We start from the raw sequence: 27838 nt of genomic DNA, 5'->3' as shown, positions 1-27838 counted from the left end.
CCGCCGCTCCCGCCGCTGTCACTAGCCCTCCCCTTGGGGCGGAGCATCGCTCAGACCACGCCCAGGCCGCCTGCCTCCAGTATGTTCCCGGAAGCAGACCCGCTTATCCTGGCAGAGTTGATTGGCTGCAGTTTTGGACAGTGCGAGGGGTTTTTGTTAGTGTAGTTTGGGCAGAGAAGATAATGGCTGGGCAGGGTGTTCTGCGCGAACTGCTGGGCCCTTTGAACCCATACAAGAGCGACGACGAGGAGGAGGACTGTGCTCAGGAGGAAGGGGAGCAGGACTCAGAGTTTGTGGATGCGGAGGAGCTCTGCAGCGGGGGCATCAAGGCGGGTAGCCTTCCTGGGCGAATGCGAGGTGAGCGAGCGTCAGCGGGGCCGGGTTGGCAGGGTTCAAAGAAGTATTTTCGATTCTTACTGCCTGGCGCCCGGCGTCCATTGCAGTTGACAGACAGACAGACCTGTGGTGTGGCTGCCTGCTTCACCGTACTTAAAGATGTAGTAGTAAAAGTGGTAATGGCAGTGACCCAGTGCACATACCGTGTTAACCTTGGTTTTTACATATGTCATCTCATTTAAAGTTAACAGTTTGAGGTAGTTTTACAGTCGAGGACATAGATCTATGCCCTTATTCCCACCCAGAAGCAGAATCTTTTAATTAATTACACTCCCCTGGCTGAGTCAAAAGCGGAGTTGTTCTTAAGAGACTTTGAGTAAAGGAGCGTGGGTGTGTGGACGCACACGGCTACACAAACACACACACACAAAATTCCACACATACATACACATAGCACATATACACATACATAAACACTCATACACATTCACACACATCACTCTTACACATACATATACACATATGATTGTACACACTCTTACACACATTCACACATGAATGTGCATAGAAACATACATTCATACACATACATACATGCAGTATGTGTCCAGTACAGTAATAGCTGCTGATCATGTGTGTCAACTGACTGTTGGCAACTTAAACACAGGTATGGCTGTGTTTGAATTTAAATACAAAGGATTATGTGTTGATGGAAGTGTACCTGACCATCCGGGCCAAGTATTTGGTACTGGGACAGGCCAGGGAGAGAAAATGATGAAGTTGCCATCTCAGTAGAAATGCCACTTGTGAATTAAGCAGCCATTTTGTTTTTAAAGATTCATTTTATGTACGAGTGCTGTATCTGCATGTACACCTGCATACCAGAAGAGGGCATCAGAGTGCATTAGAGATGGTTGTGATCCACCATGTGGTTGCTAGGAATTGAACTCAGGACCTCTGGAAGAACAGCCAGTGCTCTTAATGGCTGAGTCATCTCTATAGTAGCCAGGCAGCCATTCTTTAATCAGAGAAGTAACCACGACTTGTACTTAGAAGGAATACCAGACAACACTTGGAGAAGTGCATCCATGAGATTTTGATGTGGCTTGACTAAAGAAGTCAGCTGATGGGGCTGGGGATTTAGCTCAGTGGTGGAGCGCTTACCTAGGAAGCGCAAGGCCCTGGGTTCCGTCCCCAGCTCCGAAAAAAGAACCAAAAAAAAAAAAAAAAAAAAAAAAAGAAGTCAGCTGAGCCGAGCTCTACAGTAACTGTAGGAAGCGGCCAGGAGAGGCAGGTATCTCTAAACAGCTTCACGAAAAGGGAGGCACCATAGTAAATTCTTTAAGGCCTACATAAAGGTTGACATTGGCTAAGGCAGCGGTGTGGTAGGTGGAAGAACAGATCCATAGCTTGCATTGTGCTTACTTCCAGAATACACAGACGGAGCAAGCGCCCTGTGGTAGACAGGGAGTCAGTCAGAGATACAGGCAACCAGAGGGAAGTGTTACAGGTAGTGGATAGAGGTCTGCATGGGTGAGTGCTGCCTGCGCGTATGTGTGAGGGGATCAGAGAGAGTAAATGTTGAGGGAAACCTTTGCAAATTTCCTGTTATTCCCCCTCCCCCCCTTTAGTGTCTATTCCTGATGAAAATACTAAAGAAAAATGTACCGTGTATGGGCGTTTCCCACTCAAAGATCCGTGGTGGCGCGTGAGGGTCCGGGTTGTGAAACACGCGCAGTCCTCCAAGAGCTACCAAGTTCAAGGCTTTCCGTCCTACTTTCTACAGTCTGATATGTCGCCACCAGATCAAAAGTCTATCTGTTCGCTTTTTCTTAAAGAATGCAACTTTACTCCTGAGCGCATACAGGAGTTTTTAAAGTGGGTAGATAAAGTGTCAAGCTTTGAAAATCTAAACTTTGAAAATCTTCGGGAAACATTTAGAAATTTCTGCAGAGAAACCACAAAGAAAGATAAAATGCAGTCTACACAAAGTGACCAGGGCGATGAGCAGAAACTGGAAAAATCATGTAAGTAGGATTTTTACTGGTGAGTTTTTGTGTCGTCTGGACATTCAGGGACTGGGGTGCTTCAGCTGTTCGTTTTGCTGTGTCTTCCACAGGATCAATTGAGCATCTGATCAGAAGCTCTGCAGTGCTCCATTATATAAAACTTGATGAGCACGGGCATGGTGCTCCGGGGGACATTTTCTGACCCATAGGCACGAACTCTTTGTCTCGTCCACAAAATTATTAAAATCTTTTACAGTGTCATTTTCAGCCTCTGTGTTTAAGGTGCATGTGAAAAATAAATGAGCTGTCAATTTGGGCTTGGGTTTCATCCCCATACCTTCTTATATTATCATTATCTTAGGTCATGAAAAAAAAAAAGAGACCCAACTATTTCTCACAAGCATTTCAGATCGAGGACGAAAAATCTCTCATAGCCTGGAGGCAACATGTGGACAGGGATAGCTAGGAACATGGTTCAAGGGAAAATAACCTTATTTAAGATAGGATATTTAGCCGGGCAGTGGTGGCATACACCTTTAATCCTAGCACTTGGGGGACAGAGGCAGGCAGATCTCTGAGTTCTAAGCCGGCCTGGTTTATAGAGTGAGTCCCAAGGACAGCCAGGGCTACACAGAGAAACCCTGCCTTGAAAAAACAAAAGGAAACAAAAAAAGACGTGAGGTATATTTATTTCTTTGTGACTCACTTGTTTGGTTTTAAGACATGAACTTCTTATGTTACAACGTGTTTCGGTTTCAAAAGTTTGGGCATGCCAGGGTCGCCTTGGAAGCAGTTTGATAAAAACCTTGTGTTGTAATGGGTGTTCCTCTAAGATTCAGGGTTTCCACCCTGAAATTGTGATTCTGTTTCTTGCCTTTTGAGTTTGTGAGAGAGTTCCCTGAGCCACTAAAACTGAGCTCAGTTCCTGTTTTGTTTTTTGTTTTTGTTTTTAAAGAGACTAAAGAGAAAGGAATGCTTTGGCATTTTAGAAATAGTTCAATTCCAAATGACTTTCAAATAGCTTCAAAATGTGGTTTTCTATCCATATACAGAAAGATTTCCCTTTCCTCGTGAAAGCAGATGGATTTTTTCGTCACACCAAATGACTTCGAGGTCACAAGAGTCATAGTCACAATTGGGAAAGTGGCTGCAAAGGTTCATATGTACGTGACCTTTTTTTGAGCTTGGTTTTAAGTTTACCCTCACAGGATGCATTCCGGGTTTATTTTTATGGTTATATTGCAAACAAAACAAAAGACGAAAGTATTAAGTGCACGGTCATGGAAAGTTTGCTGTTCAGAACAAAGGAAGAAGCGATCTTGGTAGAAATTGCTTTACTAACTTTTTCAGTGCTTCAGGTGAGTTGAATAATCCTCCTGATTTAGATGTCTTCAGCAGATTGTGCTAAGAGAGAAAATCCTCCCCAAGTCTATCTGTCTGGGCTCACCTGTGTTTCCATCTGCCCTCCCCTGATCTCCTGCAGTCCCGTTTGTAATTGCAATGACGGCTTTGCAGTTCCCCAAAGTCATGGAATTCCTTCCAACGCTTTTTCCTCGACACTTCAAAAGTCTTATCAGTTCCTGTTCTGAAACAGTGCTGGGGCACATAGAAGAGGCTCTGGGGACACAGCCATGGAAGCTCGGCTTCCGGAGGGTAAGTGAGACTCTCTTCAGCATTTCGTAGTCTTGTCCAAGGCAGAGTTCTTCAAATTTGGCCCGTGTTGGAATTTCTCTCCGTGGAAAATGTATGTGGACTTAGTGTTGGATTTCTTCTCCTGCGTGTCACAGACAGACGGAAATGTCTTCGGGCTGTAGTTCTGCCACAAGTGTAAATAATGAAGTCAACCGATGAGTAACAAGAAGCAAAGTAGTGAGGCTGTTCAGATTCTAGCTGTTGATTGGCTCCTTTAATGTCACGTGGTATGACATGCTTCTCCGCCACTCGGCTGCCATTCGCCAGCCTCACTGAGGGCAACAGTTCTTAGGACTCTGTTGAGCCCACTCCGCTCTACAGCACGCTCTCCCCTTTCCCAGTCCAAGCCACTGGAGACAGTAGTCTCAGGATACATCATGCTGTTATTTGCTCCTTAATTGGTACAATAACCCCATTGACATGTAAGTCCAAGTTTGTTCTTATTATCAGAGATCAAGAGTTGAAAGTGGCCCTTGAGGGCCTGGATGGTGCTAGGAGTCAATGCCTTCCTTAAATCTTGGTAGCTATCAAGTGGTTTTCCAGATGAAAATGCAATTGATTTAAGTTTGAAGAGCTTAGGTATGAGAATTAAGGGGTTACTGCCTCCCATCCTAGCAAGAAATAGAGGTACCCCTTTGTTAATGTCTAGTGCATTGAGGGCCCTGGGTACAGTCGGACACCACCAGGACACAGGGGATGCAGAGCACAGGCAGAAGCAACTGAACGCAGTTGCAAGCTTTATTAATTCTTATATAGATATGAATATCTACTACCTGAATTTCCATTTTGGCAAGATACCATAAGATCATTATTCCCACGATACCAGGAACAACTGAGGCAAGACTAAACAAAGAAATAAGACCAAACAAGGCTCCTCAAAATATTCACATAACAAATCACCCCTCTTCTTTTTATCAAAATATGCTCGCCACAACCAAAAGAGCATGAGAGCCGCTTCCACAGAAACAGGACACAGCAGAACATAGTTTAAGGCCAAGTGAGAAACACATTTTCTTCTCAAGGGTGGCATTGCAGCCCCTGCTTGCACCTGTCACCAGTCCTTGCTTGATCCTGCCTGGGAGCTGCTTCTCTATGTCTTCCACACCCCTTGATGACCTTCTCCAAAGGGGCTCTAGACTTACGGACGGCAGAGAAAGCTAAGGCAGGAACGACCCATGGAAATGTGATGGGTCATTCATTAGAAGACAGATGGGTCTCTCCTTATCTCCATGTTAGTGCCCTGTCTCTTTACTGCAGGAGGAAGTCTACATGGGGAATTTTAGCATAGCTTACTTGTTTGCATCAGGGTGCCAATTTCTCCTTCATCAAAGGACATGAGTCAGGAGTTTCAGGCCCATTCTGATAGCATCATTAGTGTTGTGGTCTTATTGAACGTGGATCACCTATTTGAAAGGTACTGTCTCCCAATGGAGTTGCATTCTGAGGCAGTAGGGACTTTAGTGTTTGACTTTTGAGAGAAAACTCAGCAATCTATAAAAGGAACAGAGGGCCTAAGAAGAATGTCTCTGTGAAGATGATGGAGATGAAGGATAGTATGGTGAGTGCCCCCTTTGTAGTGGGTGGGAAGAACTGTCAGTAGACACATGGAGAACCAAGCAAGCCAAGAGAGTAAGGCAGCCATTCACCTCCCAATATGTGCTAAGGCCCCTGCAAATGCACTGTCAGTGTGGGGTGCCTCTCTGCTGGGAATCTTACATATTACATGTTAAACTCTGATTTCATTGGGGTGATTATTAAGTGTGTGCTACAGCTCTTTCCCCAGGCCAGAACAGAGGCTTGTGTCTAGATGAGGGCACAGGATCTTATCCATAGTAGAGATTAAGTCATTGTTATCTTATGGGGTTCTTTTAAAGGGACGAGGAAAGGGATGAGTGTTCCAATGTGGGAGTCCCTTGTGGAAGAAGACATCATTAGTGGTGTTGCCTGTAGAAGACCTGGCAAAGAACAAACCAGGGGAAGCCAGCGTGTATATACATGCATGTGTTAGGCTGTGTAGTGTCGTTTGACATTGAAAATTGATTTGAAATTTCTAGACCTGCCTAACTACAAGGCAGTTAAGACAAAAACAAAACAAACAAACAAACAAAAAAACCCCAAATCATCAACGATGTGTTAGCTATATAACCTTTTTCTTTAACCAAATTTTGTGGAAATATATATCTCTTAGAGCTTGAAAATGTTTAAGATAGCATCGTTTCAACTATAGCTGTGAGACCCATCACCATGTGTCCTTTGTATCAGTGTGCATCCTGAACTCTCTTTCCTGCAGATAACCTACAGAGAGATGAAGCTGCTATCCTGTGAGGCCAGCTGGACCTCATTCAGTCAGTGCCCCTCGCTGCTCCAGCTCATGACTGCCCTGCAGAAGAACGCTTTGGTCCTGTATTCTAAGCTGAGGCAGACATGCAGAGAAGATGGACACACGTACATCAAAGTAAAAGACTTGACCTGGGGCTTGTCAGAGCATATGTCCTTCGAGGAAGCATGTCAGTCTCTGGACTTTCTGAGGACCATTGACGTGATAACCTATGAGAAGGACTTCATTTTTCTTTCTGAACTGTACCAGGCTGAGCACGACATCGCCTCCTTCATATGTGAGCTGATGAACAGACCCCCATGGCATTTAAAAGTAGACGTGAGGAATGTCCTGGCGTCAATTGGTGGTGCAAAGAGCACTGATTCAGGCAGTACAGAGGCAGTGGAAGGGAGCAAGCCAGACGAGGTGGAGGTGGAGGTGGCGGCAGAGCAGGGTGACAGTGTTTTAGGTGCACAAGACAGCGGTGACCATGTTAGAAGCAATGGCGAACACGTCACGAGTGCAGAAATAAACAGAGTCCCACTGGATCGAGATCAGGTGGTCGCCCTGGAAACGATCTGCACCAATGCGGTGACCGTCCTCAGCGGGAAAGGCGGCTGTGGGAAGACCACTATTGTTAGCCGTCTTTTCAAGCATGTGGAGCAGCTGGAAGAAAGGGAAGTGCAGCAAGCCTGTGAAGACTTTGAACAAGACCAGGGGGCCTCAGAAGAATGGCTTGACTTTCCTAAGCAGAGTCCAGCCGGGGTGGACAAGGCTATAGAAGTTTTGCTCACCGCACCTACGGGGAAGGCAGCTGGCTTATTGAGGCAGAAGACCCATCTTCCGGCTTATACGCTGTGTCAGGTAAAACCTCTGACAGTTTGGCTGCAGATAGAAACATTTTCCTTAAGACGTCTTTGCTCCTTACTCAGAAGAAATCAACTTGTCTGGTTTTTCTTTCTTTTTGTTTTCACACGGGAGGTAAAACTCTGCGTCTTTTTTATACCAGGCAAGTACTTTACTGCTGACTTATACTCCCAGACGGGAGAGGTTGTAAGTCCTTCCACAGAGGTCTTTATGCTACAGCGTCCATCTCAACCTCATTCTCTAACCTATCACCCTCCCCACATGTCAGACCTCCCTCTGAGCCCTGCCTTTGCCACTTGGCTCCTCTGGGCTTCTACAGCGGAGGGAAGGATCCCTCTCCACCACTCTGCCTGCCATTCCCAGTCCCAACGCTGAGGTTCATAGCTCCTAATTTCAGCTGTGATGTAGTCCAGCTTCTTACCTCAGCTCCTGATGGATGAGCACAGGGCCCAGACACTTAAACACTATGTGAAATATGTCCAGCAGGGTGGGTTCCTCCTTCTGGAACACTGCCTCAGGCTGCTGTCTCCCAGGCATGGACTGACTTAGTTCTTCTGTTGCTGGCATTCCAGATCGATCTTCATTTGGATCTGCTCAGCTAAGACAGAGTGGATATCCTGCTGGGAAGCAGGTACCTGTGTAGCCCGTAGTCTAAAAACCAATCCACAGCAGACCGTCTAAGCACCAGCAACAGCGGTCTCACCTGCCCCCCCATGGTTCAGAGGCCCAGTGCTGCTAAGCCACCCCATCTGCCCAGGTCATCTACCCCCTGTGGCTAGCCTGCAGAAAGTCAGATTCCCTTAGCCCCATAAAAAGTTAACACCAGAGACTTGTAATATACCAGCCAGATTCCTAATGGTAAATCTCTAACCCCAAAATGCCCAGGCAAGGAACACAAAACTCAATGGGAAATAGAGTAATGTAGGGTACATTTGCCCGATCTAGGTGTGCGGCTTGAGTTTATTATCAGTAGTGGTGTAGTTTAGCTCCCTGCACAATCCGTATCTTGTGAGGACTGGTTACATACAAAGAAGGTCCCTGTTGCCTGGAGCACTGGAGGCGGAAGAAGGCATTTCTCTATGGTAGAACGCACAGCTCCATGGAACTGGGCTTCTACTCTGTTGATCTTCCTCTCTTGTATCTGCCCAATAGTCACGTTTCAAACATTTGATATGATTTCACTATGGCCGCAAGAGTGAGTACTTCACCGGTGATAGCAGTGTAAGGACTTGAGGGGCAGAGTCTTGAGCCATGGCGTTCTCCTGTTAGGAAGAATTCTAACGCTCTGGGAGGCTCGGCATTTTAGTTAGGGGTAAAGCTTTTCAGAGGCACTAGGGGAGAGTTTGTTTGTGGAGGGTTGAGGGTTCGGGTTGATTGGAAAGAAGTCTGTGTATTGTAGAACACTGGAAATAAAGCTAAGGCAGGGGGTTTGAGCTTTAACGGTGGCATTTTGACATCTCGTTGAGTCATCTACTTAAAAAAAAATAATCATATTAAACACCATTGTTAGCTGGGTTGTTTTTCTTAGTGGTTGTGGTGGTGGTCAGAAAGTTTGGAATACTTGAAAGAAAACTTAGTAAAGAGAGAAAGGATTGGAAGAGCTCAGAAAGCCAAGAGGTTAACTGGAAGGGAAAAGAAATAGATTTTGTCTTGGTTTACAACCATGGGAGAAGTCTTCAGGTTTTTTTGCAAGGCAAACTCTGATTGAAGTTTGTTATTAAGTTAAACTCAAGGCTCACTGGGAAATGTTTTTAACTGTTTGAGCCCTTTACAGTTTGGAATTTTTAAAATTCGTGTGTGTGTGTGTGTGTTCACGCTCGTTCATTCCTGTAAATGGAAAGTTCTGCATTGTGTTTGCTTTTTCCTTCCATTTTTTATGCCCACCCACCCGTAAGGTAATCTTTGTTTTTAGAACCACCTGCTAGTTATTTCTAACCTGATTTGTTTTTTATATGCACATTTTGCAGGTCAACTACAGTTTCTATATGTGGAAGAAAAATGAGGCAGACAAGCCGTGGAAATTCTCTACAGTTCGAGTTCTGGTTGTGGACGAAGGGAGTTTGGTGTCTGTAGCAATCTTCAAATCGGTTTTAAAGTTACTGCGTGAACACTCCAAACTGTCTAAGCTAGTAATCCTTGGTGAGTTAAACAGCCGAGAGTCTGCGCACTCGGTTAAGGCTCTGCGGGTGCCGTTGTGGGTGTCTCCAGGCTTTGGTTTGCTGGAGGCCGTAACAAAGCTTCCGAGTTAAGCCTGCTGCCCTTACCAGCTTCTGAGTTAAGCCTGCTGCCCTTACCATTATGGGTGGCCATCTGGCCAGTCCGTCGGCAAGCAAGGGTGAAGAAGATGGCCCTGTGCTAAGTTACTGCCTATTGCTTGAATAATGGCTATTCAAATAGTAAAAATGTCGGAGTCAGAATAAATCAGGATGTAGATCATTTGGAAATAATAAAAAGTCTGAATTATAGACCACTTTACTGTAACTTTATGATTCTAAGCCAATAATTCAACTTAGGGTTCGCCAGCCACTTAATCTGGTGAGATTGAGTTAAACTCTGTAGAGGTTTAATGAGCGGTCGATTCTGTGATTTAATTGTAATGAGATTGTATATAAATTCCATTTATTTTAGGCATTTGGGGATGTTGGATAAGCAACTGATTCTGTCAACATCTTAAGCACTCACCCAGTTGTCACCCAGCAGTCATTTTTCTTTTCTCTGGAGTTTGTTTTTTTGTGTGTGTCACACGCTGCCATCGGACGTCTGGAGCTTGTCTGTTTTTACACCGATACAGTGTATTCATTTTCTGTTTGGTAGGCTTGCTTTGCGCAGGTGAGGTCACAGCTCCCCCACATTCTGTAACACACGGAGACAGTGACTAGCGTACGGAGTGACCACATACAAGAGAGCTGAGGTCCGATTTTTAAACACGCTTTGAAGTACATGTTCCAAGTGGCTTTCCTGGGTCACAGTTATGAAAGGAGACCGGTTAAAAATTTGTCACCGTATTATGTTTTCACACACGTATTTACGTCATATGCAGCTTGATTTGATTTAGGAAACATTTAGTATTCGTTGAATGTAATATTTGTTTTGAGAATTCATTTTTATTGAAAATTTCATACATCATTATTTGGTCATGCTCACCCTTCTCCCCATTTCTTCTCCTAAATTCTTCTAGGACAGTTAACATTCTTAAATAATTTTGAATATAGATTTCACGGGTTTTTTCTAAGTTACAAAAGGTCTATAATTATGCTGTGTTATCAGTCAGCAGAATTAAAAGAATGTGCGAGTTTTAGAATCTGAGTTAAGTAAAATCTTTTTTTTTTTTAATGGCCCACCCCTTTAGGCGATGTTAGACAGTTACCCAGTATTGAACCTGGTAACATGCTGCAGGATGTTTTTGAGACTCTTAAGTCAAGACAGTGTGCCATCGAACTAAAGACAAACCACAGGACAGAGTCTCAGCTGATCGTGGACAATGCCGCAAGGTATCACCTCTTGCTGGTCTGCATTTTTATCTCTGTTGAATCGGGAATAACGTGCTTTTGTCTTAACTCCTTTAATCTGGATGATTTAGTACAATACATTTATTTTATCTTTTAATAACACCCCTGTCCCTGTTACTAACTTCTGTCGTAGTTAGGGTTTACTGCTGTGAACAGACACCATGATCAAGGCAACTCTTATAAGGACCACATTTAATTGGGGCTGGCTTACAGGTTCAGAGGTTCAGTCCATTATCATCAAGATGGGAACATGGCAGCATCCAGGCAGGAATGGCGTAGGCAGAGCTGAGAGTTCTAAATCTTCTTCCGAAGGCTGCTAGCAGAAACTCCTTTCTAGACAGCTGGGGCTGGGGTCTTAAAGCTCACACCCACAGTGACACACCTACTCCAACAAGGGCATACGTCCTAATAGTGCCATTCCTTAGCCCGAGCCTATACAAACCATCACAAACCCTTTTCTATCCTTTTTAGTGTACGCCTATTGCCACAGTTAGAAAACCAAGGTTAGTATCTTTCCTTACTGACCCAGCATAAACTGTCATTAAAATGTAAGAATGAATATATTTCTCGTCTTTAAGAATATGTACATCTTGGTTGCCTGTATCTGTGGGTTCCCTAAATATGCATACTACCAACCAGAAATTAAAATACTGCATGTGCATTGAACAGATGCACAGATTCTGTCCCTGGTTTCCTCCTAATTGACACCCGTACTGACGCTTTACACGGCTTTTACATTGCATTAGATATCAATAATCTAGAGATGATTTAAAATAAATGAGAGGTTTACGTAGGTTAATGAAACTACTGTGCCATTTTATATAAGGGCCGGGGCATCCACTTCTGGGGAGATTCTGAAACCACCCTGCAGGTAATGCACTGGGATATTGGTACGGGAATTAAAAAGTGTGTTAAGCTTAGTCCGGACTCTGCCCCAGGCAACGGGGACTTAGAAATGAGTCTTATTCTCAAAGGAGAATTGGAAATTAACTTTCTGGTAATTTCTGTGGGAGGAAAGCCCGAAAGGGGGGCGGGAAGCAAATGTAGGATTTGACTCAGATGAGTCCTGGCGGCCCCCAGGCATCTGCTCCTCAGTGGAAAAGAGCTAACTCTCTTCCCGAGTGTTTGCATAAGCCTTGGGGCTTCCTCCATACTCGGTGTGCTGCAGTGTCAGGCCCATTACTGTCCTGTGACTTAGGAGCCATTAAGGTCTGCAGGTGTGATGGGTCGTGGATGCTAAGAGATGGTTGCTTCCACTGAGTCACATTTTCATCTTTTTTTGTCTCTTTTGTGAGCTCTGATTTTGCTATTTGTACCTATGTTCAGTTGACTGTCACTAGAACCTTGAACACATCAAACTATACTTTAGTATGTCCCTGTCGACCATGGATAGGACGGTGGGGATGGTAGGGATAGGGGTGGACTTTTGTCAAAACCTCAAGAACATTGGAGTTGCGCGTATAGTATTGTTTCCCTGAAGTTTTTCTGTTGTTACCTTAGTTTTGATAGGTCCTTTTCAAGTCTGTCAAACCCGGGAGAAATGAAAATGTCTTCAACCAGTATGGGGCTTTATCTAAAACTCAGGCTTTTTCCTCAGCCACCTGTTCGGTACCCTTTTATTTAAGCAGTGTCTCTGGTCGTTCCTTTGATAATTCATCACTGTCCTCCAATATTACCAACTGAAGGATCTTTGTGACACACCAGAGGAAGTGTGTTATGTGTCCTGGGTGACACACGAAACAGGAAATCCATGTTGATTGCTTCCAAATTAAACCTGAGACATTGCCAGCAAGAACAGCCACTTACCTCCATGTTGGGAGGTAGGAATGGCCACAGGAGGCCCCTCCCACCTGACACCTCTGTTAACTCTGTTCTTAGACTCAATCACTAGGGGCTCTGTTATCAGGAGGCGCTTGAAGCATGCTGTGTTTCCTCATACGATTGGCTGGAAAAGACTTGACAGAAAGCGAGATGGAGAGGTAGAACAAGCAGATGTAGGTGCCTGGCTCAGCTGGGAAAACGGGAGTGCACACGTACAGAACACAGAACAGAGGAGAAGCAGGTGCTGTAACATACGTAAAGGATCCATTCAGTGCAGGGTAACTTACATAGAAAGAGAGTTGGAGCTACTGGGTTCAGATCTGCATCCCAGGTCCCAGTGTTCTGTATTCGTGGCCTTGAGAACCCAGTGAACTTGGTCACATCTCCTATTGCTCACCTGTAGTGAGGAGAAGACCAGCTTCCTTGCTATGTAGTGGACTGGTTCTCAGCATGGTGCACAGCATGTTGTATGATCATTTCTTTGCTGGTTCTTTCAATTGGCTTGTGGGAGGAAGGGGTTGCTAAATATGATGTTGAAGTCTCGTAGTTTTTCTAGTCTGTTATAAAATGAATCAGCTGGCCTGTATACCTGTAAAGTCCTTTCCTCCTACCATCCACTAATAGGTGTGAATTATTCTAACAGCGTTAGGCTACACGGATGGTGATTATATATATAACTATATCATCTATATCTAGACACAGATATAGATATAGACATAATATAGATATAGATAGATATAGATAGTAGGGCCAGCTAGCCTAGCCTATTTAGCAAGTTCCAGGTGAGTAAGAAACCCTGCTCAAAATAGAAGGTAGATGGCCTTTGTGAAACAACCGAAGTTGACTTCTAGTCTCCACAACCACCTGCGTGTATGCACATGTGCACATACACCCCAACTATTTACACGTGCCTTGCACATATGTTTTTTTTCCTTAAGAATCTCCAGACGTCAGTTTCCAGAATTTGATGCAGAAATAAACATCTCTGATAATTCCACATTACCCAACTCCATTCAAGATAAGACATTCATTTTCGTGAGACTCCCTGAAGAGGACAGCAGTTCTCAGTCGTCTAAAGGCAAACACCAAGCTGGTAGGTGTTTATGTTGGCTTGCATGGAAGTATTTCGGTTTTGTAATATTGCTATCAAACGACTAGCTGTGTATTGTTCGAGGCTAAAGGTAGGTCTTGCCCGTGAAAGATGGAGTACTAGAAATAAAACAACTGGAGAATCCTCAAAAGCAGGTTACTCTAGAGCAGTCGTTTTCAACCTCCCTAACACTGCGACCCGTTAGTTCAGTTCCTCATGTTGTGGTGACCCCAACCATAAAATCATTTCCGTTGCTACTTCATAACTGTAATTGTAATCTTACTACTGTTGCGAATTGTAATGTAAATGACTGTTTTCTGTGGCCTCCCAAGACCCCTATGAAAGGGTTGTTTGACCTCCTCGAAGGGATTGTGACCCACAGGTTGAGAACCACTGTCCTAGTAGTTCGTGAGGAAGTTCTTGAGACAGTGTAAGGACTCTCATTAAATACTCGAAGAGTCGGTAAGTGGCCAGAGAGGATTTTGTTTACAGAGCAATCCAAGTCTCTTCAGGAGAAAGTTGAGTTTTATTTAATGAAAATCCCTGTTCTTTTCTTCGAGGACATTGGTGACACTGTGGTTACTGTTAACACCACATGTAATTTGGGGTATCACAATGTTAGCCCGCCAGGGTTGAGAAGGGGCATGGGACAGGTCTCTTAAGCGCTTCACCACGTGTGAAATAAGAGTCAGGATTTTGGTGCCTGTGGAGCTAGGGGAGGGGCATCCATGTTAAGAACCACTGTGTAAGTACTAATAAATATCATTAAATTGGTTATTAAAAATAGTTATATTTGAGTATAATTGTCTTGGTTGACACAGCCTAGAGTCTCTGAGAAGGGACTTTTCAATTGAGGCATCACCCAGATCAGTTGGCAGGTGGGCGTGTCTGTCAGGGGTTTGTCTTGACGACTCACTGATGTGGGAGGGCCCAGCCCACTGTAGCCACTGCGGGCGGCACAATCCCAATGTAGCTATTCTTGGGCTGTATAAGAAAGCTAGCTAAGCAAGAACCAACTGAGCCAGCAGGCAGGATTGCTTCATGGTGCCTGCTTCAAGATCCTTCTTGGATTCTGACTCTGACTTCCTTCAGTGATGGAATATGTCCTATAAGCCAGATACATCCGCCTACATTGCTTCTGGTGTTTTATTACAGCAATAGAGAAGGAAACAGAACAGTAGAGGGGTTCTTTTGGTCTTGATTTAGATTTTAAAACTGACTTAGCAAGCTTGAAGCATAGTTTAAGGGTTTGGTAATGATTAGTAATGATTTAAATGATTCTTCTGAGGATTTATTATTATTATTATTATTATCATCATTATTACTATCATTATTTAGTTGCCAATCTTCTGAGGATCTATTGTAGTTGTCCCATAGTTCCTTACCATGCATGGCACGAAGCTTCCAAACCACCCAAGTCTGTCTTCGACTGTGCGCATGCCTGACCTCATCGTTCCTTTTAGCTTTCTATAAATTGGATAAGAAGATGCATATCTCGTGAGCTGGTTTGAACTACATATGACAGCTGATGTTTATGAGAAAAGCAGATACAGACTCTTCGTAGCTCGCTCTCTTTGCGACTCTCTACAGTATACCTCAAGCATTGTTTATCTTGGGACCCGTTCTGTATATTAAAGAGATTGTGCCTTTTGTTTGAGTGAGCCAGGGTCTTCTCAAGCTGACTTTGAACTCCTAATTCTTCTGTCTCCCCCTCCCTAGTCCATGGGGTAGCTGGTGCTGTCACGACCAGCTCATTAAAATGTACTTTCAAAAGAAAAACAAGTTGTCTGTTTCAGAGTGTGAGTGGCGCTTAGCTGATTCTCTGTTTTAATTAAAAAATTTGTGGGAAAATCAGCTTCTTCCTTAGGAAAATCGGGTAACTAGTCCTGACAGAGGCAAATAGCACTTTTTTATTAATAAATGGTGTAGTAAATTTTATCCATTGTTACAAAGTGCAGGGACCCAAGATAGGACCCATAATGGCCAGAGTTTCAGAGATGCTAAAACGTTACTGTAGAATAAAATGCCCAGTGCCTTGGACCTGTGAGACAGAGAGGAAGAGGAGGTGGAGAGTGGGAGACCTCTGGAAACTTCTGCTCTGGTTGACTGGGTTCAGAGACCTGAGGTCAGCTATTTTCTGGAGAGTGTCTTCATTGAAGAAATGAAGTGACTGTGATCAGCTGACTCTGTCTTTCTAGAACAGAGCACCACAGTACTCCATAGTTCACCGGCTCCTAGATGATACACAAAACCCTGCAGTGTTCCTATCTCCCTCCGCCTTTTGTCTTGAGACAGGACCTCATGTTGCCTGGGCTGCCATTGAATTTGCTGTATAGCTGAGGCTGACCTTGAACTCCTATCCCCTAGCCTCTCTCATATAGACCAGGCTAGACCCTATCTATAAAACAACAACTATGAAAACCAACCAAACCTGGGGTAGTGAGCTGGACATAATGGTATATGCCTGTCATGATGGTATTTTGTTAGTGGCTGAATTGTGGGAGGTTGGGTCAGGGGAGGAAAGAGAAAGCTGAGGTGAGTGAGGCACTGTGCTGTTAGGCCACTGGGCACTTTTGAGCCAGTGCGGCAGTATCTCAGTATTGCAATCTGGTGTGCACCAGCTCCCCATATGATAATACTTCATGAGTATGTGCTGATGGATTTCCAACTCTGACGGACTACAACCAGTACCTCAGGGGCTGAAACCTGGTCTCCATGGTCTTGCCACTGTTATGGCGCATGTCAGGGATGACGTAGGCGTTCCCGTGGTGACCTTGTATTGCACGTGGTGAGGTGTTTTACCTACTGCTTAGTAGGAATTGCTAGCCAATTTCCCCATAGAAATAGCATTATAATTTGGCAATTTTTCTGTTAACCTTTTTCTCTTTGCCAGATTTATATTCTGCAGTTAAAACTTTGCTTCAAGGGAAGGACTTCTGCAGTCCTGAAAGTGCAAAAACATCGCAATTTATTGCATTTAGAAGGTAAAATGTTTATAATGTGTTAATGTACTTTGTCCAACTCTTAAACTTCGTAAGTTATTAATGTACATTGTATTTAGGGGGAGATGCATGTAATTTCTCATTATTTCTTCTCATTCCTCAAAGTATCTTTTTATTAGACACATCAGAAGGTATTCTGAACGGGGCTGCTTTCTGTCAAGTATGCTTATATTTTCATTGGAAGTGCCAGTGAAACGAAATTTTATTTGAAGGTTAAAAATTATAAAATAGTTTTTCTCCAGCTGGGCGAGGTGGTCCCCACCTTCAACCCTTGTACTTGGGAGGCAGAGGGAGGCGGATCTCTGAGTTCCAGGCCAGCCTGGTCTGCAGAGCGAGTTCCAGGATGACCAGGACTACACAGAGAGACTCTGCTTTGATAAAACAAAAACAAAAAAAAAAAAAAAAAAAAAAGAAAGAAATAGTAACAACAAAAAATACTTTTTCCTAGAGAAAGTTCTAGAAACTCCTTATGGGATCTGCTCTGTCAGCAGGGGTGTGAGTGCTAGCATGCTTGTCTAGGAAGCACAGAGCCCTCAGTTCAATTCTCAGTATCACAACAACAAGTTAAACAATCCACTGCCCAGTATATGATTGTCTGTAAACATAAGCCGGTGTACAGTGTGTGGTGTTGACGTGACTCTGATTTTCGTGTGTTTCAGGCAAGACTGTGACCTCATCAATGACTGCTGCTCCAAGCACTACACAGACCACCTCATCAAGTGAGCATTTTCCAGACTGATCCTGTAGGGGACGGTCGTGCCTTTATTTGCTGTTCTCTTGTTTATATGTGTATTTGTCACATAGGGCCGCACATTCAAAAGTCATACACGTTCCCCCAGTTTCTGAAGCGTAATAGACTCTCTTCAATTAAATGGATTATATATCGTTAGGAACTGACATGGACCGTAAGTAGAGCAAAGTGAAAAATAAGGAATGATTATTTCTCCGTGGCGTCCAGGTTGACAACCTCCAACCTCATCAAGGTCAACACGGAGAATAAGGAGAATTTCTAGTACTATGTGAGTGGTGTTTCCAGGAGCCTGAGCAGCAGGCTGTGTGCAGAGAACAGCTTTGTACGACTTGTATTTGACAGCATATGCTCTTCACTGGGGTTGTGTAAGACATACGAGCTCCTGCCTCAAACCACTGTGTTGGGCAGCCTGACAGAAGACTCAAAAGGTGCTTGGATGGGCCCATGTTATAGTGGTCCTAGTAAGTCTGCTTGTGTCAGGGAATCTTTCTGTTTGTGTAAATGAAGCTGCAGACATGGGAATCTCCCAAAGCCTTGGGTAAGAGCAGGATGAAAAATAACCCCACAGTCTTTTTGCAGTGACTGGCACAAGTCACCATTCTTTGGTACTGTTTTCACAGAACAATGTCATAATTATTATAATCAAAATATGACAGTACTCTAAGATCTGAAACCGGAGAATGTGGAGAGAGGGTGAATTTGCATAAAAAATGAGACTTTTAGTTAAGAAAATGGATGGATCAGGGCACATCAACATCTCTAACTTGGGCGAGTTCAAGTGGGCCAGGCCAAAAGGGCTTGAGATGACAGGGTGAATGTTGAGGTGGTAAATATCATTTTGTGGCTTTGCTACACCCCCTTGTAGCGGCACCAGACCGACCCCCTACAGAATGTAAAATGAACAGGTGACAGTTATGACACCCTGATTCTTGACCTTTGGAGAATAAAATGATACAAGGGTATATAAACATCGTTGCACTTCAACTCCAGAGAGGAGCTGCTATTAAATAAAATGAAGTGGGGGAGCTTCCAGGTTTGATGGTGTGTGCACTTTCTAATGCAGAGACCATAAGAAGAAACTCATCTTTGCTGTTGGTGATAAGATCTGTTGTACCCGGAATGCGTACCTCTCAGATTTACTCCCTGACAGAGACCAGGAAGCCAACGGGAAAGGCTTTGGAGATGCCCCAGACGATAATGCTAAAGGCAAACAGGATTTTGAAAGTAGCATACGACTGTGCAATGGGGAGATATTTTTCATAACACGGGTAAGTCTTAGGAAATAACAGATTTGCCATTTAGAGGTTTTATTTCTTTTCCTCCAAAGCCCTAGATTACATTTGGGATTTAATCAGGGATGCTCTTCTTGCTCAATGTTTCTTTATCAAGAATTTTTTTATACACCCTCATTCAGGATGGACATTGGTTTGTCATTTTTAGCAATGTCTGGTTCTAACATTTTTTTTCTCTGAAAGGAAACTTCTTTGTAGTAAGTTGGAAGCTTGAATAACGAAGGACAAGGCAAAGCCATCCTTAGTCATAGCTTCAACGTAGAAACTTAGTAATTCTCCTCCCTGGGGTTGTTCTCCCTATGTAGACACCTTCTCAAACTTAAATGATTCTGAAGGGGCTGTGAGGGAAAGAGTATGTGAGGTTTCAAGGACCAAAAGTTTCTATTTCTGTTCATTGAAATACTGAAATGTGGAGGTATTCAGCTAAGCATGGATTCTCAAGCCTTTCCAGGTTCACATACTCTATAGCTACTGTCTCAGCTTCAAGCACCTGCAGATCCTTAATTTGATGGATAATGTTTGTGCTTAGTATTGCACCGGAAACAGAATGGCCTTACCATGTGCATGTTGGAATAGATACAAAGTTCTCTTTGTCTTGGTCCCAGGATGTAACTGACGTAACTTCCAAAAGAAAAAGACTTTTGACCATTAGTAATGACGCTGGATTGGAAGTGACTGTGGACTTTAACAAACTAATGACAAACTGTCAGATAAAGCACGCGTGGGCAAGGACCATTCATACTTTTCAGGTACGTGCGGCTGTTGACGGTTGGTTGTTAGTACTGATTGTGTTGGTACATTTTGTCCTCTGTGTAACAAAATGCCTGGTGAAAGCGATTGAAGAAAGAAGCCCTTTGGGCTTACAGTTTGAGGGTGCAGGTAGGGAAGACATAGAGGCAGGGGTATGAGGCAGTTGGTCACACTGCATTCCTAGTCAGGAAGCAGAGAGAGATGAATGCTGGGTACTCAGCTCTTTTTCTTTATTCCCAGCCATTACATGGACACCAGTGGGTCTTTACAGTGGGTCTTCCCCCATCAGTGAAACTTCCTTACAGCATCGTCCAGAGATGTCTCCTAGGTGACCCATGGTCCCATCAGGTTGACAGTTAGCTACAACACTTAACCACAGCACGGAGTAGATCTCATTTTTTAAAAATTTCTCTTGCTATTATTAATTCTAATTCTTCAGTTCTGGCCTAGTTTCTCCCTCATCATTTTTCTTTGTTTCCTGAGAGCTGCTTTCTAATGTGCAGCCCAGTGCTTGGCAGTGAGCCTCTGGGCCTCATTCCTATAGTCTGTGCTTCTATGCACAAAGGCACAGGAGGTGAGACTGCAGGTCTAGCTGGGCGCTCTCTTAAGTGTCCCTTCACTTCCAGGAACTAAGGCATTAGCACAGCAGCCTTACACTTCCTTCCCTCCCAGCCTCACTCTCCAGAGGGCTTGACATGACCTGCACTGCTGTCCTTAAACGTCGACGTTTTATCTGTGGTATTTTTTGGAGCATTTTTGATTTTTAAGAATATTCCAATGGAATATTATTTGATTGCTGAAGTTTTGAACATGCCTACCCAACTTAAACTTTGCTCAGAAGGGACTTTTTTCCTGTGTTTGATATATTCCTATTCATATAGATTTTATACATATAGTCTCTCTCTATATTTTCTTGCTTTCAAGATTTAAGCAAAGGGTATCATCTTACACATTGTTTATTTTTGACTTTATTGACTTTGTTGGTGTACCTTGCTATTCTTTAACAAATATTTTGACAAATGTATGCCCTTATAATTTTTTTTAAAACTTATTTGAGAACAACAGGTTTAAAGAGGAGATAGGGATAGCTCAGGGTGTCCCAATGTGTCCGGCCAATCTTTGTGTGCCTTTGTAAAGGGTCTGGCTATTCACTGACATCTCCCAGCCATAGTTGCTCCCCCAATGAGCTTCTCTACCAAGTCTTTTTTTTTTTTTTTTTGCCTCTCAGGGGTCCGAGGAGAAAACAGTCGCCTATGTAGTGGGGAAGGCAGGCCGCCAGCACTGGCAACATGTCTACACTGCGGTGACTCGGGGCCGCTCCAGGGTGTACATCATTGCGGAAGAGTCTGAACTCAGGAGTGCCATCCGGAAGCGCAGTTTCCCCAGGCAGACGCGTCTGAAACACTTCTTGCAGAAGAAGCTCTCCAGCAGCTGTGCCTCCTCAGAGGGTCTCCCATCTCAGCCTTCGAGCCCTAGAGTAGGAGGAAGACCTGACACACAGCCTCTGGCGTCACCCCTGTGTACAACCCCAGGCAGCAAAGCTACCGCAAACAGCGCCAGGGGTGAAGCGTCTCCAGCCACAAAGGAGAGGTTTGCCTTAGACGGAAGATGGCTGTCAACTTGTTTTAGCGACATGGATACAGATGAGGAGTCAGAACAGCTTCGAGGGTCCAAAAGAACAGGCGATGGCTTCCCATTTGAAGAAGAAAGCCCCAGTAAATTCCGTATGGTAGGAGCTATGTTCCCTCGTATTCATATTTTCTTTAACTCTTGCCAGCTGCAGTGTGCCTGGACCGAACCATATATTTCGGTCATTGTATCAGTGTGCTGTTAGGACCTCGGGACTGCTGATGTCTCGAATCTCACACAGTGCTCCCCACCCCCCGTGCCCACTTGGAGTTAGTTCTTTCCCATCCCTCCTGAGGCTGCCTCTCTAGGCAGCTTCCACTGACCGATGGATAGCAGTTGTGTTCCGTGAGAAAGCTCTCCACTCTGTGCCGGCCAGCCTTCCCCGTCTTCATCCTTGTCAGTTACCCCTGGCTTTGCAGACCACAATCCCTCCGTATCTCCACAGCTCCCTTGCACTGATTGATTCTGGTCTTGTCTCAAGCTTCTGGAGCCTTCCTTAGGTCTCACTCTTGGCCCCTAGCTTAACTGTTGCTACTTGTTCAGTCCTCTTTCTCCCGGTTCATGTGACCTTGTCTAATCTGATGGAGAAGCGCCTTCAAGTTCTCCTCCATTTCAACCTCCTCCTCTCCCACACATCCCTGAGGCCTTGAGAGCATACTGTATTCTCACCATTTCTCCCATCGCCTTGGCCTGAGTGTTCCAGTGACTGCCCTGATGTAGTGCTGGGAGCTCTGGGTGAGTGACTCTTCCTCATTCTTGTGCAGACTCCTTGCAAGTACGGAAGTGATTTGATGACTTACTGAAGAGCATTCAGGAGCCAGTTCCTTCATGTATCTTCTATCTTCGTTCTTAGAGATAGCCATTGTGGAAGCACAGCCTAATACCTTTCTCTCGGTTCCCTGTGTCAATCCCCTTTCTCCCACTTTGACAGCTTGAAGTCTCATACTCATATTATTCTGAGCTAGCCTCTACTCTCTACTTCTAGGGATGTATTATTGAGAAATGATTTTTTTCCCCACTCGGCCTGTCCTGGCTTTAGGTCCTTATCTTACTGGAGGATCAACTGTCTGCCCCCAAATGCATTCCTCTCATGCTCCTCATATACTCCAATTCCTTGGGTGTTTAACTCAGTCCCTCCGTCTAAAGGCTCCCATGCCTTAAGAGCACACCAAGGGCTTCTTAGTCTACATCTGGCTCTCCCAGAACCATGTGATGATGTCTCACTGTTAACTTTCGACGTCAGTCGATCTACTGTTTTGTTTGCTAATTCACAATGTCTCGTTGCCATCTCATCCCTTTGGCTTCTATAGTTTGGAGATGTAACTGTCCACTGGGTGAGCAGAGGGGAGAAGGCAAAAGGGAACAGTCCCTAATGACTCCCCGCTTTCTGACTGAAACAATTAGGAAACAGCAGGGCCATTTACTGAGATGAAAAAGACACAGGAAGACCTTGTTTGAGGGAATACAGAGTCTTCCTCCAGCAGGCAGTCACGGGTGCTGTACTGAGAGATGAGGGTTACAGATTATTTCCAAATGCCACCGCATTCAAGGGAAGAGTACTGATTGACTAATGCACCTGCCACAGATTCACTAGGTGGGGTTCAGTGGGAGACCAGTTCAGAAGAGCATGGGCAACGATTCTGCCCAGCTATCAAAGGACACTCGAGTCCATTGCCCAAGGAAGGTATGGGACACGGTAACCATTTCTCTAAGAGTCTGCATGACCAAGACTTCAATGTACAGTGACAGCAGTTGAAGCCACTGGGAGAGCCTGGGGTGCCAATGAGAGGCAGGGCTGCGGATATGGGGGTGTGGTAGTCAGGACTGATGGACAGAGAGTCTTCCGGAGACACTGTCCTTTTCTTTGGATAGGAGTGGAGAGCCACCATAGGAGCATTCCAAGTGCTTGTGAATTGAAATTCAAGGAAGTGACCTCGACCTTAGTGTGATGGACGGCAGCGAGGGAGAAAGGAACTAATAAGTTCCTAACGTAAAGAAACCCAGGATACAGTGATTAGGCTGAAAGCAGGCTGCTTCCAGCAGGGAAGGCAAAGAGATGCTGAGAGGCCGAGGGCAGAGCTGATGGGTCCTACAGATGAGTTAGGTCAGCTGGGGTTGGGTTGCGGGAGATGCACATGTGTTTGACCTGGGCATAGGGTGGATCCTGGTGGATCAGAATCAGCAAGAAAGTAAGTGACAAGTTTGTGGGGGAACTGCCTTTATCTCTTCCATGGCAATGGAATAATCGCTGGGGATAGTAAGCTTTATCCCCCACCCCAGTAGAGGAGAGTGACATTTAACATGACATTTCCATCTTTTTCCCCCCACAAAAATGTAAGCTTGCAAAGCCCCTGGGGCTGGGCTTTTGGCTGGAGCTGTAAAGGGACAATTGTAAAGAAAGAGCCTTCAGAACAAGTTTCTTGAGTTCTATTTCTTCTCACCAACATTAGGTAGGGGAGGGCTGTGAGCAGTGGTACAAAGAGAAAATGGCAGTGTTACTCAGTCCCAGGCCCGGCTCTGCTGGAGCCTCCTGCTTGGACCAGGGCCAGCATTGTAGATCTGTGAGCGTGAGGTTGGGGACTGTTGTGAGCTGGCTCCCATCCTTGCACGATGACATCAGTCCAGAGTTTGTTCATGGAAGAGGGTGATGCTTTTCCTCAGAGACTTTGCCAAAAGTATACAGCATCTCCAGGAATCCCTGCAAATGAGGAAACAGAAATCAGAACTCCAGGACTGGTAAAATAGAGACTTATTCTCATAACTCTTGGTAATATTCTTGAAAGAGGAACCCAGTGACGAGGGCTGTCTGTATGTCCTTTCCTCAAATCACATTGCTGCCTATACCCCGTGCCAGCATTTAAATCACCTACACGCGAAGGCATACACAGCTGAGCTGGGAGGATAAGGGTTGAGAAATGCCCCCTTGGGCAGCTGCCCCATAGTTGTGCAAAAGTCACCATTGTGTGTTCACACCAATCTATGGTGGCTTCTTGGTACAATTGACCCAATGCCACTGGGTCTGTGAGACTGCGGCATAGGCTTTTTTTACGGTGAACACAACGTTTGTAAGTGGATCACACTCTAAATCGGTGGTTCTCAACCTTCCTAGTGCTGCGACCCTTTAGAACACTTCCCCCTGCCATTGTGACCCCCAACCATAACATTATTTTTGTAGCTGCTCCATGACTGTCGTTTTGCTACTGTTCCTAACTATAACATAAATATAGGTTATCTGGTGGTCTTGGGTGAACCGTGCGAATGGGTTGCTTGACCCTCAAAGGGGTCCCAACCCATAGGTTGGGAACCATTGCTTTAAATTTATGATAAAAATATTAATGAATGCACCAACTGGAAGCATAGTTTCTGACCTGTGTTACAAACTTTCCACACTAGCAGTGTTCATCACCCAACTTCCCCAGACCCGTGGGTCCTGCACTGCTCTAGGCAATAGGAAAATTTTAGCTCCATTTTGACCTTAGGGTACTAGCATTCTATTCTGTATCGCTCATCACTGGTCTGAGTGCCATTGTGGTCTGAGTAATGACCGACTGAGCGCTCCCGCTATCACTGCTTCAGCCTAGTAGCTCTGGGTTTTGAAAAACCAATCTTAGAGGGAAACGTTGACCTCTGACCTACTGCCCGCTCTGAAAACAGAGAGGGAAAGGTAGCATTGCACTCTCTGATGCAAATAACCGAGTGAACACTGATAAAGTTTACCAGATAAAACAATTATTCCAACCCCCGAATATTTTTTTTACAAAATTCACATTGTAATACAAAAAGCAAGCTAGCTAAGACAGTCAACATTGGCTGAGAAAGGCTAGCCCCTGAGTTATTTGGAAGTTCTCCAGGAGACAGAGCCATCTGCTTGGTTTGTCTGTCCATCTGCATGTCTGTCAGAGAAGGCTTCACTGGAAGGAATCTTCTCAATCCGTTGGGGAGAGCTGGAGGAGGGAAGTTTGTAGAATCAGACATAGATACCGGTGCAAGGTGAGTCTGAAAGCAGGCAGCCTGTAGGCCTTTCTCAGGAAGGAGGGGCTTATTCATGTTAAAGCCTTCAAATGACTGGATGAGATCCACCCACCTCACAGAGGATTATCCTCACATAAGAGTTCAGCGACTTCAGTACTTCACTGAGGTCATGCCTTCATGGGAACACTTAGCCTGACGTGTGACTAAGTCCAGGTTCCAGAAGTCCAGGCATATTGGTGTGAGTGATTGCTTAACCAGAGTCCGACTTCTAAAATACACAGATAGAGCACTGTGGAAAACTTGCTGTGTTTCTTTTCCTTTTTCCTGTGAAAACTGAGGACCACGCCAGCCCAATGTCTGCCGATTGGGTGTCACCAGAAGCATGAAGAATGTGGTGCTGCCATCCTCATGCTTCATGTGCCCCAAAAGAACGGTCTTTGTGGATGTGCAGCCTGGCTCTGTGCTTAGGGGCTGGGATCCATCTTGGAATTCTTAATGCTTGCACCGTGAAGCTTCCTTGAATCCCGTGCCTTGCTCCTGGTTATATAGTAAGCCCTATTGCTACTTTCAGAGACTAAATGCCTGTATTTAGGAAATGTCAGGCCCTTAGCTCTAGGTACCGGGAATGCCACAGTGGGCAGAAGCAGGTATGATCCGCCAAGGAGCAGACAGCCCATCGAAGGGTTCCTCAAACTTCAAGGATTGCGAGGGATGCATTACTTCCTCAGAGGCGGTCGTGGGGAGCAGACGTGGGAACGGTAGGCAAGGTATGTTTTTATTAACTTTACTTTTATTTTCAAACAGGTTGAAGAATCATCTCCACAAGTGTCTTCTATATTTCAGAGTCTGAGGTTGAATAACTTAACTCGCAGACAACTTTTCAAACCCTCTGACAATCAAGAAACAGCTAAGTCAGGTGTGGTGGATCACACCAATAATGCCAGCAATCAGGAGACTGAGCCCTGAGGATTGTGAGTTCAAGACCAGCCTGGGCAGTATCACAAGACCCTGTTCAGACCATACCACCACCCACAAAAGCCTCAAAACAGAAAAAAAATATTTACTTCGTGTTGCTCAAGAAATTTTTTTTTTACCTCTTTCAAGACAAGATGAACATTTTAGCTTCAAAGTTTCAAGCTATGAGAGGGCAGCCAACACTGGGCATTTTAGTTTGGGGCATTTGTATTTTGGGCACATGACCCAAAATAAGATTTTTATGTTATTTTTAAACCTGAGTTTGAAAGCAGATATTTTAAATCCACCCAATCCAAGCAAACTGTGAGGATTTCAGCCTCCGTCCTCATGAGAGCAGTGAATAGGGGACGTAGCTGGGGGAAAGTTCTGCTTGAAACACTCCCATGTTAGGGGCTGCTGGACCTTTTGTGATAATGCCACGTGATCACTGTGGATCCCCTCTGCCAGCGCCCTGAACCAGCAAAGGTGGACTGATCGTACCTGCTGATGGTAACACATTTAAGTTTGTCACAGCATCCCTGCCGTGATGCTGTGGCCGTCACTCCATCCCGGCGCCTGGGACTCGGTGCACTTGGGACTTGGATATGCCTTTCTGAGTTGGGAGTGAGTTTTGCATATATCCCATTGTAGGGGGGCTTTCTCTTAAAGCAGATGATTTTTAAGTATTTATTGCCAAGTGGTACTGTGAAGGTGTCTCCCCAGCCCTGTGTGGGTTTTACCGTGGCAGTGGATGCCTGGTCAAAGTGGCTTTTTGCTGTCTTGAGTCCTCTTGGCCGTTGTTGCTGTGGGAGGGCCTCACTAGATGTGTATACCTTGTCTTTCCAGCCCTCTGATTACAGTTCTTAGTAGGTTGCTTATAAGTTATCCCTCTCCAACAGCTCAGGTCATGGAAACTTCTAGCCAGTGTGTGCACATCATGTGCTTTTTTATATACTCTGCTGTTTACCTCTTGGACTGTCAGAATAGTACAAAGAGAATTTTTCTATCTTTCCTCCTTCTTTTTGTGCTGGGACTGAAGCCAAGGACTCGTGCCTGCTAAGAAAGCACTTTACTGCTGACTTTCATTCCTGGTCCTAAACATGACTTTTATATGTACCAGGAAGTAAACAGAACCAATCATGTTATCCATCTGATTGTAACTTTGTTTTTATTGTTGTACTCTGGACTGATCTGCAGCATTTCAGATAGATGTCTTTGTGAGAAATAAATTCTCTATTCTTTTACTAAATTGCCCAGTCTGTGATTTTCTTTTATAATAATGCAAGGAATTAAGGCCAATGGTAAAATAAAAAGTACTCATTGACTTGACATTAATAGTGTCAAGATAGAATTCTATACAATTTACCCACTGAAAGAGCACAATTTGGTAGCTTTTAGTATAATCAGTGAATTGTGAAGTGGTCATCACAGTCAACATTAGGGCATTTTCCTAACCCCCAAGCATGCACCCCATTAAGTATAACCTGCACCCCATTAGGCATACTCATCCACTTCAGCTAATGGATTTGTCTTCATAGATTTGCCTGTAATGCGTAGTTCCTATATGTGAAGCCATACAGAATGAGGTCCTTTTGGATGTACTCACCTAACAATATTATTTAGATTTCACTGACACCATATCAGTGGTATATTGGTAGCTCAGATCTCTCATTGCTAAATAATACTCCTTTGCATGAAGATGTAGAGTTTTCCCTCCATTAGTGGACTGACATCAGGACAGTTTCTCCTCTGTCCATTGTAACTAATCCTGCTCTGAACACTCCAGCAAACATTTTTGTGGGTAGATATATATTTTCATTTCTTGGGGTTATGTCACTCAGTGGAAT

The 27838-nt window shown here is 44.6% G+C and overlaps 2 protein-coding genes across 7 annotated transcripts in view; one reads left to right on the top strand and one right to left on the bottom strand.

Annotated features, from left to right (window-relative positions):
• The first annotated feature begins 129 nt into the window (after positions 1-129).
• Positions 130-27240, top strand: Helb (DNA helicase B). 2 transcript variants are annotated; one of them, NM_001399836.1, is made up of 13 exons: positions 130-357; positions 1968-2363; positions 3829-3998; positions 6328-7218; positions 9189-9360; positions 10571-10712; positions 13490-13644; positions 16535-16625; positions 17303-17362; positions 18458-18662; positions 19292-19435; positions 20665-21165; positions 25842-27171. In NM_001399836.1, the coding sequence occupies exons 1-13, from the start codon at positions 183-185 to the stop codon at positions 26001-26003; spliced, it is 3264 nt and encodes a 1087-aa protein (NP_001386765.1). In that variant the 5' UTR covers positions 130-182; the 3' UTR covers positions 26004-27171. The 2 variants fall into 2 exon arrangements, with proteins under 2 accessions (NP_001386765.1, XP_087414738.1); XM_087558612.1 differs by lacking the exons at positions 130-357; positions 1968-2363 and adding an exon at positions 3398-3703 and having other exon boundaries at positions 25842-27240.
• The window catches only part of Grip1 (glutamate receptor interacting protein 1), a 657804-nt gene continuing 653443 nt past the window's right edge, over positions 23478-27838 (bottom strand). For all 5 annotated transcript variants that reach the window (XM_087559246.1, XM_087559243.1, XM_087559254.1 and 2 more), the window contains one exon: positions 23478-23763. In XM_087559246.1, coding sequence (XP_087415372.1) covers positions 23723-23763 — 41 coding nt within the window. In that variant the 3' untranslated portion in view covers positions 23478-23722. The remainder of the gene's footprint in view (positions 23764-27838) is intronic.

The sequence above is a fragment of the Rattus norvegicus genome, chromosome 7 (assembly GCF_021556685.1).
Source record: "Rattus norvegicus strain SHRSP/BbbUtx chromosome 7, alternate assembly SHRSP_T2T, whole genome shotgun sequence".
NCBI classification, from domain to species: domain Eukaryota; kingdom Metazoa; phylum Chordata; class Mammalia; order Rodentia; family Muridae; genus Rattus; species Rattus norvegicus.
This window is presented reverse-complemented; position numbering and strand designations above follow the sequence as displayed.

Excerpts from the sequence above, each read along its gene's own strand:
- Helb (NM_001399836.1), top strand. The coding sequence starts at position 183 with ATGGCTGGGCAGGGTGTTCTGCGCGAACTGCTGGGCCCTTTGAACCCA. Across the intron at positions 16,626-17,302 it reads CAATTTATTGCATTTAGAAG|GCAAGACTGTGACCTCATCA; the intron begins GTAAAATGTTTA and ends CGTGTGTTTCAG. Across the intron at positions 17,363-18,457 it reads TACACAGACCACCTCATCAA|AGACCATAAGAAGAAACTCA; the intron begins GTGAGCATTTTC and ends TTTCTAATGCAG.